We start from the raw sequence: 16,462 nt of genomic DNA, 5'->3' as shown, positions 1-16,462 counted from the left end.
GAATACATGTGATGCTTGTTTTTCCATTCTTGGGATACTTCACTTAATATAATGGGTTCCAACTCTCTTCACGAGAACTGTTTGTTTTTGAGACAGTCTCACTCTGTTGCCCAGGCTAGAGTGCCGTGGCGTCAGCAACCTCAAACTCCTGGGCTCAAGCGATCCTCCTGCCTCAGCCTCCCAAGTAGCTGGGACTACAAGCATGTACCATCATGCCCGGCTAATTTTTTCTATATATATATTTTTAGCTGTCCATATAATTTCTTTCTATTTTTAGTAGAGACAGGGTCTCGCTCTTGCTCAGGCTGGTCTCAAACTCCTGAGCTCAAACAATCCTCCTGCCTCGGCCTCCCAGAGTGGTAAGATTACAGGCGTGAGCCACCGCACCCGGCCACTAGCTTAGTTTTAAAAACTACTTTTGGTAGGTGACTTTTCTTTACCAAGTGGAAACTAGCAATTGCTGAACATATTGTTAAAAGCTAGCATGACATTAAGTACCTAATTTTTTTTTTTTGAGACAGAGTCTCGCTCTGTTGCCCAGGCTAGAGTGCCATGTCGTCAGCCTAGCTCACAGCAACCTCAAACTCCTGGGCTTAAGCGATCCTCCTGCCTCAGCCTCCTGAATAGCTGGGACTACAGGCATATGCCACCATGCCCGGCTAATTTTTTCTATATATATTTTTAGTTGTCCAGATAATTTCTTTCTATTTTTAGTAGAGACGGGGTCTCACTATTGCTCAGGCTGGTCTCGAACTCCTGACCTCGAGCGATCCACCCACCTCGGCCTCCCAGAGTGCTAGGATTACAGGTGTGAGCCACTGTGCCCGGCCCCTAATTTTTAAAAATCATTTTACCTTGTTGGTTAATTGAAAAATTATAGTTCATCAGAATGATTTCACCATATTATTTTAAAAAGTGAAGATGCAGCATTTTCTAGACATTGGCAGCTTAGAGACATGTGATTGTATCTTCCACATAGTGCTTATTTGGACAACATCTTTGAAAATATTACTACATTGAATTTAAGGGCATACACAAGAATTAGACATGTAAGTTCTATAGATAAACAGAATTTTATGAAATTGAAGAAAAAAGATAAATATGAGATAGTCTAAACTATATCACACAATTCTTTTATTGTTCTAACGTGGTTTGTTTTTTTGTGTGTGCATGTGTGTTTCTTTGTTGGTGGGAAAATCTTAGGATGGGTAAATCATTTAGTTGAAAACTCATCTACTATTATAAATGGAGAACTGGTATCAGAAGGTGACACAGAAGAGTTCGTGACAAGGCTCATTTCATCTGGTGAATCGCCAGACGATCCTGCACTGCGGCTGTTTCTGTGAAGAGTGTCTGAAGATAGAGTAGAAGAAGAGAATGCCACTCATTGATAACAGAATTCAAGAGATCTGTCTGTACACTCTGCTTTGTGTACATATGAAGGCCAAATACATGACGCAAACTACTGACACTAGTCACAAAAGCAGTTTCACAAGAGCTATACAACAAAACCAACAGCAACAATAAATACAAATCCATTCCTATATTTTCCATTATTATGAACACTAGTATGCTTTCTTAGGAATACCTGTCAAAAATACTCTCAACCCGACAAAATAGACAAAAATCCAAGGTAGAAAAGTTGGGCAGAAGAGAACTTTTTCCGGGGACACATTTTTATGTATTCCTCTAATACTTCTTAATCTAATGCCAAAACCTCACAAAATGTATCCACCATATATTGTCACACACATGTTAGAGAAAAGAACTAAACTTGATAGTATCCATTTGGGATATTAGTTTTATAACTACTAAAGATATTTAATAATGTACCATACTTCTGAATACATATACTAGCCAAAGTAGACTTAAAAACCAAGTGAAAATGGCCAGTAAATGTTTAAAACCTCATGTTAATACTCACCACATATTTTTTTCTGACAGTTGGGAAATATCAGAAGAAAGCATGTTGGTTGTGCCTTGGAAAAACCTCTTTGGCTGATATTCAAGTGCCATTTCACCTACGACAAAATAGCAGAGTCAAGGTAGATATGTTTTATTTAACATGTTTATTATACTTTTAATTGCAAAAGTAATACTTGTTCTTTGCAATGAATTTATAAAATATGGAAAAACACAAAGAAAAGTATTTTAAGTCACCATTATCCAGAGATAACCATTCTTCAGTAATGCCTGAATATGTGTGTATACATAATTGTTTTTTTAAACAAAATTGGGTTTGCACTATATATAATAATGATATTTAATCTATTTTTTGCTTTTAATGACTATCATTTTCTTAAATTATTAACTAAATTCTACAACATGATTTTACATAGCTACATAGTACAGCTGTTTAATGACTTTAATCTCATTCCTTATTTAAAACCTGTAGGTTGTTGCTATCTTTATTTTTCTAACCATACACAATGAACTAAATAGATAAATTATTTTATAGTACACAATGAACAAAATAAATCTATTTCAGAGATTAAGAAGAAACATTTACTCTCAAAAAACTGCATTCCTATAATTTTTGCCTTGAAATGAATGTTAAAATCTGCACAATGTTTCACATTCATATGATAACTATATCTGGACGTGAGAAAAACTGATGTTCAAGCCCATAACTTCTAGGTTAGAATATTTTTTAATGATAAAACACTAAGGTCACCATTACAAAGTGTCCCTAGAGATAGAGATTCCACAGATCTTCCTTAGGAATGTAATCATGGCTCATAAAGCTCAAAAGCAGTCTAGCAGTCTGTCCCTTGCCAGATCACACTTATGCCACTATGGAAAAACTACCCATCTCTCCTTTTTGGTTTAAACTGAAAACATGACAAATCAAAACAAATTCCTCATAAAAGAAAATTAAATTTGTCTGTGCTAAAACCAGCATTACTTGTAAAATGATGTTTACAGCTGCCCAATGTCTCCAGATTTCTTAGAATTCCCACGTGAAGTCTCATTTGCTCTTACTTATTTCTAATGGAAGTAACTGCTCCTTATCACTATAAAATATGCCTTCGTACACTGGGGACTCTAAGCTTGATCTCATACTCTCCTCCACTTTACTGAGTCCTCATTCTCTTTAGCTATATTTCCCCCCTCCAGATCTCTATTTTATTATTATACCATCTTTCCCCTACATTTCATTTGTATTAATGGAATCCAAATAGAATATAGTTTGTTTTTTCCCAAATATGAATATTCATATTTCAAAATATTTACATAAAATTAGATTTCTGTTTATCTGTTATTACATCTGGCTAGATGAATTTTCACCACATTTTTACAGGGTATGCTTGGGAGGGTATGACTTAAAATATAGACTATGTGGTATACACAGAATTCACTTTGGAATTCCCTCAGGGACACCTCAAAGAAATAAGGTGATTGTCCTCCAGAGCAGCTGAAAACCAGGTACAAGAGGCTTGTGTGAGACATGTCACATCTACTAAGATATGGGTCAGAAACCAAGTCTATTATGTCAAAATTGAACTATAAAAACAATTTTTTAAATCATAAATTCTGAGAAAAATCCATATACTTTCAATATAATAAAATATTTTATGTATAAATATCTTAAAAGGAAACTTATTTTCATTTGGTAAAACACTATCCTCAATTTACGCACACTTTATTTTAAATGACCCCAACTTCTCAACAGCTGATAGAGTTAAATATTTTTTTCAACACTAGCCCAAAGTTCACAGCATAGGCAAAAGAACCCTAAGCTTAGTCACTGATGCATTTTCATAAAACAATGTGCTCAGTTTGGAAAACAGTGTTTTCCAGAATTTATCTAGTCTTAGTCTTAGAATACAAAAGGTACATGTTAAGTTAGGTATGCTGTTAGGAAGACGCCATTAATTAAGCCAAAATACACAGAACATATAAGTATATTTCAGTTTCTTTCCCTATAGTTTTGCTCTTCTTCTTCCTCTTTCCCCCACATTTTAATGGATTTTCACAAGCATACATTTTTAAGTTCAATCTCCTTTCCTCTTTATCCATTCCTCTCTCCTCACTGTAGCTAAACTTTGTACTAAATACGTAATTCAATAGTGGTCTTTCAAAAGGAGGAAGAGCATAGCTTAGTAAGGTAGCATTGAAAAGTGGGATCCAGGACTGTAGGAATTAAAAACAAAACAAAAAACAAACAAACAAACAAAAAAACCACTTCTCTTCTTTCCACTGCCCTTTTATTACTGGAAAAAAAAAAAAAAAAAACACTTCTGTTCTTTCCACTGCACTTTATTACTGAGTAGGTTGGTCACTTTCCATTTATTCAACCAAAAATAATCTCCATAAAGAAGCTAAACAAAGAACATACACCTTTGTATATATTTTTAGTGTTATAGGCAGTTCTAATTTGTGTCAACCTATTCACATGGTATCCGTGTGTGTGTGTTTTGGGTGGTGGGGCAGAGGTTGAGATTCAGCAAAATACTTGATGACCGACTCTATTTATTTGTTCATTCATTCATTCATTCATTCCCTATCTTGTTTCAGAAAGTATTTAAGACAGCTAGCTTGGTAAACTATATAATGAAAATCATAATAGCCAACTAAACTGGAATTAAATTTCTCAATTCACATTTATGTAGCACTTCATAGTTTTAAAAATATCTTCATACATATTTCCGTTTGGGTAAAATGAAAGGCCTCTAGTAACTTATCAAATATATTTTAAATAAATAATTCCTTTAAAAATGAATTTTTATAACACTTGATTTTAGATATTTTATAAAGGTAATTTAAAGTTATATTTATTTGTGCTGATAGATAAAAGTACCTTTTCTTTTTCCAAGGATACTTGGTCTAAGAATGTTGGTGGGGCTTTGACTTCTTCTAAAATAAAATCATCATGATCATTACAAGAAGAAATTTTGAACAAAATCAGCAATAATGAATTCCTTATAACAGATCTAAGGACATACACAAAAAGAGGACTCTGTAAAGGACATAACATCACATTGTTTTACTGATTTTCTCTATATACGGGTAAAAACAGGAATACCTCAGGAGCAAACTGTCTTCTAATTCATAAGCATTCAGGATTTTGAATCCTACAGTCTAGAATGACCCACAGTCCTGGCTGGGACTTGCCTTGAATCAAGATGAGTGTCATGGATGAAGCTGTTGTAAGTTCTAGAGACAGCTCTGATCCTTACCAACAAACTTGGTCAAAGGAAGATTATGTTCAAGTGGGGTTAAGGAATTACTCAATTATTCATATGTTCTCACAGGTTCTTAGTTACTTGGTTTTTTAAATATACAAAATGACAAACCCAAACAATGACATTTTAATTTCACTAAAAAGAAATCACTTCTTTCGTTGTCACAGAACCTGCAGCTATAATTTCTTTTTAAGTTTCTAAAATCCTTATTTTATCAGTAATTTGGTATTTTCACATAACATAAACTTACATTGTAAATTGTCGTGAAGGACTGGGAATAGGACTTGTAGGCAAACCGGTGCAACTCACACAAGTTTGTAAAGACGGAGAAAAACATTGCTAAAACCAAATTGGAACAGAGGTTTTAGAACTGCAACTTTTTTCAGAAAGCAGATCATTGCTTTCCTAGGGTGGGGTAGGCATAGTGGGGAGAGAGAACGAGGTGCAAAAGATCATGAGAAAATTGTTTAGAGTGTGGGTACTGTTCTACAGCTTGATTAGGATTGTACACAATTACCAAAATTATTAATAATCTAACTGTATACTTCAAAGTTGGTGAATTTTGTTATATGCAAATAATACTTTAAGAAATGAAAAAAGCGGAGAACTATCACTTAGAATCAGAGACGCTATTGCAAAATATATCCCCCAAAAGATTTGGGTGGGTGACCATTAATGTTTCCTAACTATTTCAAGAGACATAGACTTTTAGGCACTCCTTTCTTACCTTCCCAATCCCCCTGGTGGGAGAAGCCACTGGGGATACCAGAATTGAATCAATGCACTCTAGAGAGGATGATTCCTCTAGATCGTTGTCATTCTGTGTGAGCAGAAAACACTGTACAATTGTAGCACCAATTGCTTGCTAATCAAGTACTTAGGGAGATAGCTGTTGCATGGGGAAGAGAGTCCTTAGTACCAAATCACTGGCCATACCTTGGTGAGGCGCTCTCACTATCCTAAATCAAGAAGGGAACCCAAGATTTACTTCAATAAGGAAAGGAAAACTTTGTGTTTTGGGGAAGAGAGCTATATGGCAATTGAGGGGCTTCCCAGCACCCCAGAAAGACCCAGAATGTGAGAACTCAATATTGAGCAATACACAACTATATATACAAACCCTAAATGTGGACTTTTAAATCGGCTCTTTTCTTCGCAAAAATACAAGCCAAGTTAAACTTGTATATTAGATGTTCCTCTCCTCCTCCTAACAACTCACAAATTCTTTTACTCACTAACATCAACAGCTACAGTAATTAGCATTGGGCCAGTTAAGAGACTCCAACAGCATCTGTTAATTGTATTAGCACCAAAACATGAAAAGTAACAGGCTCCAGAGGTTATCTACTTATTCTTCAGGACCTACTCCAAAATCAGGGATAGCTGCCTATCTAAGGCACTGAAGAAATAAAATGTCACTGTTTCTGTTGATGACCCATTTCCTTATCTAATAACTCCCAAATCTGGAAATTGACATTAAGCAGAATCTCTCCTACTCAAATTTTAGCTCAATTCTTGTTTTGTCATCATTATCTGAGATGTTCATGGAACAGAACACTAAACATCATTCAACTAAGTAACCACAATGTATACAGATTTCAAAAAATATTAGTAAGAGATATAACTAAAATTCCAAATATGTTTAAATTAAAGGTTGTATATTAAAATGTTAGTGGGGATTTATATGTTACAGGCATAAAAATGCATTATTTTTACAGTAAACCCTTGTCTGCGGTTTAAAACTCTAATATATAGTTAATAAATTATGTAGAAGGGTATGAAATCATTTATTGTACCGTCATCTAAGCATTTTAACCAGCACAGCTGAACTTTTTTAGGCCTACTAGGACAGACAGTAAGCTGGTCCACAACAGCCATGGTTTTGTATCAGACAATGATTTACTTTGAATCTTACTTTCAAACAATGATAGTTATTTTTATGAGTAAATCATAAACTATTTAAGAGCAATCAAAAATTATTTATGCATCAGATACAATTTTAGTTTCTAATAGAGCTTAGATTTCTAGAAATTACAGCAAAACTAGGTATGCCAACACTGCAAGTCAGTAAAAATTTAAAATTTTCTATAAAATTGAAGTGTTAATACCATACCAGGCTCAAACTTTCGTCCCAAGATTGACTTATCCATAGTGCATTCTGTACCTCCCTACAAAAGAAAGGAAATCAGTACTGCTGTTTGCTACCTGAAAGAAAAGATATAACTGAATATACAAATGATCAGAATAGTAATTCAAAGTATAGTACTCACCATTCATGCACTGTTTCTCTATTTATTAAATCCATGCCTTCTTCCTATAAAGGTGTGAAAATGAGAATAAACTAAATACGCAGTTCCCATGGTTTTGTAAAGTTTGATTTATTTTGGATGCACCATTATTTTTATTCACTGTGCTACAAAAGAGTAGAGAATAGACAAATCTCTAAACAAGTGTCTGGTTCTCTACCCTTTATTGCTGTACAAATTACCACACCAAAGATCTATCACTTATGCATTACAGTACATCAGATATGCAGGAACTGATTAGATGAAAAACTTTGTACCTTTCTTCATTCAAAAGAGGAAAACATCAACCATTCAAAATTATATGATTCCCCTACCATTAATACCATAATATTAATAAATATTATAGTCCACAACAAACTAAAATATCAGTATGAGTTTGCTTAAGTAAATGATGAAACAAATATAACTTAAATCTAGTCACTGACATAACAAAACATGTATTACATATTAAGTGTGAGAAAAACAGATCCCATTTATATAAAATTATAAGAGAGGTATTCAGAAGGATGTTTACCAAAAAGTTAACAGTGGTTATCAAGGAGTAGTAAGATTTGGAGTAATTTGTTCTTTCTTTCTTTGTACTTTACTATATTATTTGATTTTTTATAATATTCAAGTATCACTTTCACATAAGTAGTTATTTTTAAAAATAACCCGCATACAGAAAGACATCCTTAATATTATCATATTAAGATGATAATTCTACCCAAAGTGATCTACAGATGCAATGCAACCCCTACCAAAACTCCAGTGGCATTTTTTTTGCAGAAATAGAAGAATTTTAGGATGGCCTAAAATTCATATGGAATATCAAGAGACCCTGAATAGCCAAAATAATCTTGAAAAAGAAGAACAAAGTTGCAAGACTCAAGCTTCCTAATTTCAAAACTTCCTATAAAACTACAGTAATCAAAAGAGTGTGGTGCTGGCATAAGAACAGACGCACAGACCAATGAAGTAGAACAGAGAGCTCAGATATAAACCCTCACATTTATGGTCAAATGATTTGTAACAAGAATGCCAAGAGCTCAAGACCATGCAATGGGGAAAGAACAATTTTTCAAAAAATAATATTGAGAAAACTGGATGTCTACATGTGTAAGAATGAATTTTAACCCTTTCCTTATGCCATATGCAAAAATTAACTCAAGATGGATAAAAGATTTTAACTTAAAAGCTAAAACTATAAAACTCTTCAAAGAAAACATAGGGTAAAATCTTCGTGGCATTGGACTCAGCAATGATTTCTTGGATATGATACCAAAAGCACAGGCAACAAGAGGAAAAATAGATAAATTGGTTTTCATCAAAATTAAAGAACTTTTGTGCATCAAAAGACACTATAGAAAGAGTGAAATGACAACCTGAGAATTGGAGAAGAAATGTGCAAATCATATATCTGGCAAGGGATTAATATCCAGAATAAAGAACTCCTACAACTCCACAACAACAACAAACTAAACAATCCAGTTAAAATATGGGCAAAGGGCTTGAATAAACATTTCTCCAAAGAAGATATACAAACAGCCAAAAAGCACATGAAAAAATGCTCAACATCATTAGTCATTAGGAAAATACAAACCGAAACCACAATAAGACACCATTTCACACCTATTACGATAGCCATTATTTTTAAATAATGGAAAATAACAAATGTTGGTGAGAATGTGGAGAAATTGGAACTCTTAGATATTATTAGTAGGAATGAAAAATGGTACGGATTCTGTGGAAAATAGTTTGGCAGTTCCTCAAAAAGTTAAACACAGGATTACCAAAGGATCTAGCAGTTTCACCTCTAGGTATACACTAAAAAGTACTGAAAGCAAGGACTCAAAGAAATACTTGTACACTAATGTTCAAAGCAGCATTATTCAAAATAGCTAAAAGGTGGAACCAACCCAAGTGTCCATCAACAGATAAATATATTAAAGATGTGGTATAAGCCAGGCGTGGTGGAGCATGCCTGTAGTCCCAGCTACTTGGGAGCTGAGGCAGGTGGATCAATTGAGCCCAGGAGTTTGAGGCCAGCCTGGGCAACACAGAAAGACTCCATGTCTAAAAAATTGTACATCCTGCAATGAAATATTATTTAGCCATAAAAAGAAATGATGTTCTGACACATGCTACAACATAGATGAATCTTGAAAATATGCTAAGTGAAATAAGCCAGACACAAAAGAACAAATATTGTATGATTCCACTTATGTGAGGTACCAAGAATGATCAAATTTGTAGAGACAGAGAGTAGAATAGTGGTTATGGGGGGGTAGTAGTGAGAGTGGGGAGTTATTATTTAATGAGTACAAAGTTTCTGTTTGGGATGATGAAAATGTTCTAGAAACAGAGAGTGGTAATGATTGCCCAACATTGTCAATGTACTAATATCACTAATTGTACTCTTAAAAATGGCTAAAATGATACAAAAAATCAAATCAAAACAAAAAAACACAGTCCATATTCATCCTGGCATTCTTAAGAATATATTCCACACACAATAAAGTATCCAGGATAATATGTGGCAAACATGGTGCTAAATACTGTGGGGAACAAGAAATAAGCAGATGAGTCTTTCCTAAAGAGGCCTAGAATCATACTTGAGAGCCACATTTTATATATGTAAAGTCAGTGTTCTCCAAAGTAAACACAAACATAGCCTAGAGGGTACATACAAGATGATCCACTGAGAAGCGGAAAGGAAAAATAGAAACACACACACTCTCTCTCTCTACACTCACACACACACACACACACACACACACACACACACGTACGTCTATGTATCTAAGATAGTAAGAAATGAAGACTTACTGATATTAGATATACAGATTGACACAGGTGTCCTCACTCGGCCCATAGGTTCCAAAGATCTTGTGAGGGAAGAACATTTGGCCGGGGGTTGACCTGATTACAACTAATAGCAGTTTACCCGTGCCAAGTTAGGTAGATTTATGGATATATTATCTAGTTTTAAGTAAACCAATCCCCACAAAATGGACAAGTGCCTTAACAAGATTCCTACAAAGAAACCTGAGACAGAAGATGCTAGTAATGCAAGTTGAGGCAAATATCAGGAAAATGGCAAAGGTGAAACTTGTGCTACTCCTAGCACAGCTCATCATCTGCCGCTTTACTGTGAAAACACAATGTTGAGCTACTCTGACCTCTCAAGGAGCTAGCTAAAATAATTTTAAATCATCAAGACTCTTGGAAATATGAATTCATATTCACTCTCAATAATGATCCATAGTTAGTAAAATGTGAAATTTTATAAAAACACCATTTCATCTTTATCTCATCCTGTGTATATTTCTATTTTATGTATATTCTATGATTCATATAATAGCACAGTGGGATATATCCAAAATGTATAAGTAAATAAAGTATACATATATTGGAAGCATGTGTTCAAACATTTTTTACTGATTGTTAATAAAAAGAATTTAAAGATTGTAGTTTATAGTATAAACAATAAATGTTTTGGGTAGTCCATAACAGAAGAGTGGTGTGAGTTATGTGAAAGAATTAAAATTTGACCTAGGCCTTCAAAGATGTTTAAAATCTGGAGAAGCAGTGGGTGGAGGGAAGGGTATTCCAAGCAGAAGAAACCATCTGAACAAAATTTAGAGGGAAAGTATATGGCAGATTTGGAGATAGTGAGCCTAGCTTGGCTAAAACAGAGAGTTTGTGCTACAAAGTAATGAGAGATAAAACTGGAGAGGTTAAGACAGGGCTAGGCTTACAGGGTCTTAAATAATTGAAAAGTTTGAATTTAAAGAGTTTGGCAGAATATTAACAGCATAGTTGTCAGGACCACAGACTTTGGAGCCAAACAGAACTGAGTCAAATCCCAGCTCTATAACTTACTACCTGTGCAACCTTAGGCAAGTGACATATAACCTGAGCCTCAGTTTCTTCATCTCTATGAAGATGATAATAATAATGATAATGAGGTGGTTATACAGTTCTCATCATAGTGCCTGGCACATAGTAAGTGCTCAACACATAGCAGCTATTCTTCTTCTTATTCAGTTGGTAATGGGAAGCCATCGTAATGTTTTATGTAGGAGAGAAAAAGGTGAAAATTATGTTTTAGAAAAGTTATCTTGGTGTTGATTGTAGAAATTAGATTAAATTCAGAGAGATAGGAAATCTATTAGGATATTATTTTAGTAATCTGGACCCGAGGGACAGAAGAAAGAAGCAGCAGTAATCAAGAGCATGTTGTCAAGGAAGAATTAATAGGATCGGAAGCCTAATTGGATACAGTAGAAAAATCAGGAAGAACTGAAGATGAACCTAGAGCTTTGAGTCTTAAAAATTGTGTGACGACAACTATTTTGATACCATTACAGAAAATGAGAAAATTTTGGAAAGGTAATTTAAGAAGATAATCAGTCTTTTAAAACAATAGAATAACCGTAGATCTTTCAGCAAAATTTAATTTTTAATATAGTTCTTTCATTTAGTATTTATGTAGATGTTTTCCTCTAGTGAGAAGCTTGAAGTATTTTGTAATTCATTCAACGAACAAGAGCAAATTTTCCTGGAAATAACACAGAATGTTGCTTAGTATTTCTTCCATTGAATTAGGAGAAATATTAAGCCTCAATAGCCAACATCAGCTATTGAGGGTTGTTAGTAAAAAGGTATTGACACTTTTTCATTTATGTCTCGCCTATTTCCAACATGGATTTGAGATGACTTATAACAAAATAAGATTGCTAAAATAAAGATAAAAGATCAAGAGCCTTGTAAGTGTCAGGAGCAAAGAGTATCACATACTAGAAACCTAAAGAGAGTTGCTGCACTTGAACATTAAAGTTAGCTTTCACTTTTGTAGTATGCAGGTAGAAATGGATACAGTAAGTTACCAGCTTTTGTTCTCTGAAAGAGACTATGCCTGAAAGATTTGAGTTGCCAAGAGAGTGCCTGTACAGTACTCAATAAATGCTTTTTGAAAGAACGAAAACACTTTGTACACTAAGATCAAATTAAATTTCTTTCATAACAAGGTAGTCTTTCCCCTTAAAGAACTTGTCTTCATAAAAGAGACTATGTACTTATTAGGTTCCAAAGAAATCTCAAAAACATATCACAAAAATCTAATTTCAGGGATATACTAGACTAGAAAATGGTGACAAAGTCTGTACAATAGTGTTTGAAACCTGGCCAGCAGAAAAAAAAAGCTCATAGGCACAGGTGATATTTAAATTGTACCTATCATGAGCATGACCTGTACTCCAGCTGGTGTAATCTGTTTTAAATGTCATAAAGTTCCCTTATATTTGTGTCTAATCTCAATTTAATTTGTATGATCTAGGTAAGATAAAACGAAACCTGTAATGTGTGTTACTAAAGTTTACATTTGTAAAGATACAAATACAAGGAATGCTAGAAATGCAGAGGTAGTACATAAGAAGAGAAACTTTTAATTGATTTTACTTAAGACACTTAATTGGGTGCCAATGATTTTATATCCTGTTTAGCAAATCAGGAAAGAAATGCAAAGTTATGTAACAAAATACTGTGAGCAAACTGTTATGGATTGAATTGTGTCCCTGAAAATTCATATGTTGCAGTCCTAACCCCCAGTGATCCCTCAGAATGTGACTTTATTTGGAGATGGGGTCTTTGCAGAGGTAATCGCATTAGGTTGAGGTCATTAGAGTACACCCTAATCCAATGACTTATAAAAAAGGGAGATTTGGAAACAGACACCACGCGGAGAAAACACCACGTGCACGTGAAGACGGCCATCAACAAGCTAAGGGGAGAGGTCTGGAACACATCCTTCCCTCACAGCCCTGGGAAGGACCAACCCTGCTGACACCTTGATCTCAGACTTCCAGCCCCCAGAGCTGCGAGACAATATATTTCTGTTGTTTAACCCTCTTTGTGATACTTTGTTATATTTCTGTTGTTTAAGCCACCCTCTTTGTGATACTTTGTAACAGCAGCTGGAGAAAACTGCACAAACTATTCTGTAGGGCACTTATTTTTGTTTAGAGCTTTGGGGAGATCGGGAACTATAGACTGAATGTTTTTAAATCTCTTGAAATACAAGCTCAATTGTTATTAGGAAAGAAAAATTACACAAAAAGAATACTTCCTGAATATTTAGGAAGAATTACTATGTTTTTAGAAAATTAACTTCCACCTTGATGTTCTCAAGCTCTGTACTACCTAGAAAATAGCTAACAGCCATAGTTGAGAAGAAATTGTCCATTAACTGCCTAATAGGAAAGGTACAAAATAAGCCACATACTGACTTAAATGTTGATCCAGAACTTAACATTGACTTGGGGCTGTGGTGCTTCTTTAAAAATAAAAGCAAATTTCATCAAATTAGTGTACAAGAAAAACAGAGAATAAAAGAATATTAACACCACATGGAAGCAAAATCAGAATGTGGGGCATTCTACAGGACAAATGGCCCAGTTTCTTCAATAAATAAGTGGAATGGAACAAAAACAGGAAGAGAAGGCTGTTTTAAATAAAAGAGCTCTAAGAGATGTATCAACCAAATGTCATGTCTGTATCATGTTTGAATCAGTTAAAAAGGCATTTTTGGGAATTAGGAAAAATTTAACATGGACTTAGATGACATTAAGCATTGTGATTATGTTTAAAAAAAAAAAAAGTCCTCCTCATGCCCATAAAGCTGGGTGAAAAGATATGTCAGGGATTTACTTTAAAACACCCTTCCTCCACTTCCCACTAGAAGGGGATAGATGAAAAATGATGTACAAAATGTGGATAACTGTTAAAGCTGGCTGTTGGGTACATGAAGGTTCTATTTTGTATATTTAAAATTTTTCTTTTAAAAAGATTTTTAATGCAGTGTGCCAGGCACTATGCATATATTACAGTCATCCCTTGGTATACGTGGGGAATTGGTTCCAGGCCCCCTGCTGCATACTGAAATCCATACATACTCAAGCCCCAAAGTCAAGGATATGAAAAGTTGGCCCTTGGGATAGGAGGGTTTCACATTCCAAGACACTGTATTTTTTGATTCACATTATCCACATATAAGTGGACTAGTGCAGTTGAAATCTCTGTTGTCCAAGGGTCAACTTTAATTCCTTTCATCCTCACAACAATCCTATGTGATAGCCACTATTATTTCTCCCATTTTAATGAAATCAATGGCCTTATTAATACTGTTAAAGTGAAAGCAAAATGTAATGAGGAGAGAATCAGACATTTCTATTTTGCACTTAAAAAGTTAAGTTCAATAGCAAAAAAGAAGTCATGGTTTAAGAATGCATAGAAAGAAACATGGAACTTGAGATATCTATCAGACCATTAAACTGCTGAAAATTAGTCTTAATTTTCCATTCAGGGCCGGGCGTGGTGGCTCACGCCTGTAATCCTAGCCCTCTGGGAGGCCGAGGCGGGTGGATCGCTCCAGGTCAGGAGTTCAAGACCAGCCTGAGTGAGACCCCGCCTCTACTAAAAATAGAAATAAATTATCTGGCCAACTAAAAATATATATAGAAAAAATTAGCCGGGCATGGTGGCTCATGCCTGTAGTCCCAGCTACTCGGGAGGCTGAGGCAGTAGGATCGCTTAAGCCCAGGAGTCTGAGGTTGCTGTGAGCTAGGCTGACGCCACGGCACTCACTCTAGCCAGGGCAACAGAGTGAGACTCTGTCTCAAAAAAAAAAAAAAAAAAAAAAAAAAAAATTTTCCATTCAATCAGTACCCAGATTGAAATTTCATGTTATTTCTATTTTCCTATCACATTCATTTCCTACTTGTAGTTTTTGTTTGTTTGTTTGTTTGCTTGTTTGTTTGTTTGAGACAAGGGTCTCACTTTGTTGCCCAAGCTAGAGTGCAGTGATATTATCATAGCTGACAGCAACCTCAAACTCCTGGGGTCAAGCCATCCTCTTGTCTCAGCCTCCTGAGTAGCTGGGACTACAGGCATGCACCACCACACCTGGCTAATTTTTTTTTTTTTTTTTTTTTTTTTTGTAGAGAAGAGGTCTCCACGCAAGAGGAGGGCTAACAACTAGGGTTACAAGACACTATTATGGGCTTTGTGCTGGTCTCAAACTCCTGGCCTCAAGTGACCCTCCCGCCTCCAGGTCCCAAAGGGTTAGGATTATGGGCCTGAGCCACTACGCCCGGGCTGTGTTTCATCTTAACTGTTTATAATATATATTTTATCGCTATGTAAATAAGCCACTTTCCAACTTACATTACTAACCATTAAATTAGTCTTTATTTTAAGCTTCATGATCAAATAGCAACATGCAACCAATTTTCAAATATTTGGTTTAATTTAGGGGAAACAAACAAATTGCACAGATAAACCAGTGGTCACTTTAACTACTGGTTTGAAGTTCTTTCATTCTTTAAGAATTTCTAAAATAGCTACATATTCACAAAGATAAGCAGTAAAAGAAAGTTTTATCTACCAAAAAGTAAAAGAAAGTTTTATCTACCAAAAAGTAAAAGAATGTTTTGACCATGCTTTTGTGTTAGCTGATAAGTTGACCTTAGAGCAGGCATGGTGTGGGGATGAAAAGGAGAGAGGTAAAGGAAGCAAGAAGTGGAAGACTCACAGCTAGGGTTACAAGACATGGTTATGGGCTTTGAGCCACTGAAACAGGGAAAGGGGAGCTGGAAAAGAATCCAGTAATTTGGGGCTAAATCTTGGCTCTGACATTCACTAACTCTGGACACTGGGTAAATTGCTAAATTTCTCCCCTCTTTAGTTTCTAACCTTATCAAGTTGTTGCCAGATGAAATGAGACCACAGATGTAAATGACCTATTACAGTGCTAAGTGAGTAAGTGCTACCTAACAGTTAAGCCTCCCTTGAAAAAAAGTCTGCTTGTAGCTGCCTCGAAAAAATCCTACCACTGTGGTATTGTGGTAATTTGATCTTTTGAGTTCTGTGGCTAATCCTTGGATAATTAAAATGTTTAATTCTGTATTGGGCTTGTGCTATTAAGCATGT

General features: G+C 35.1%; 1 protein-coding gene across 5 annotated transcripts in view; it reads right to left on the bottom strand.

Annotated features, from left to right (window-relative positions):
- The window catches only part of LOC123628563 (P2R1A-PPP2R2A-interacting phosphatase regulator 1-like), a 60,302-nt gene that overhangs the window by 19,570 nt on the left and 24,270 nt on the right, over nt 1-16,462 (bottom strand). For 4 of the 5 annotated variants that reach the window (XM_045538339.1, XM_045538340.1, XM_045538342.1 and 1 more), the window contains 6 exons: nt 7,457-7,500; nt 7,300-7,354; nt 5,914-6,006; nt 5,437-5,525; nt 4,802-4,857; nt 1,925-2,021 (listed from right to left, as the gene is read on the bottom strand). In XM_045538339.1, coding sequence (XP_045394295.1) covers nt 1,925-2,021; nt 4,802-4,857; nt 5,437-5,525; nt 5,914-6,006; nt 7,300-7,354; nt 7,457-7,500 — 434 coding nt within the window. The remainder of the gene's footprint in view (nt 1-1,924; nt 2,022-4,801; nt 4,858-5,436; nt 5,526-5,913; nt 6,007-7,299; nt 7,355-7,456; nt 7,501-16,462) is intronic. The other variant, XM_045538344.1, reaches the window with a different exon arrangement.

This window comes from Lemur catta, chromosome X (assembly GCF_020740605.2).
Source record: "Lemur catta isolate mLemCat1 chromosome X, mLemCat1.pri, whole genome shotgun sequence".
Taxonomy (NCBI): Eukaryota; Metazoa; Chordata; class Mammalia; order Primates; family Lemuridae; genus Lemur; species Lemur catta.
This window is presented reverse-complemented; position numbering and strand designations above follow the sequence as displayed.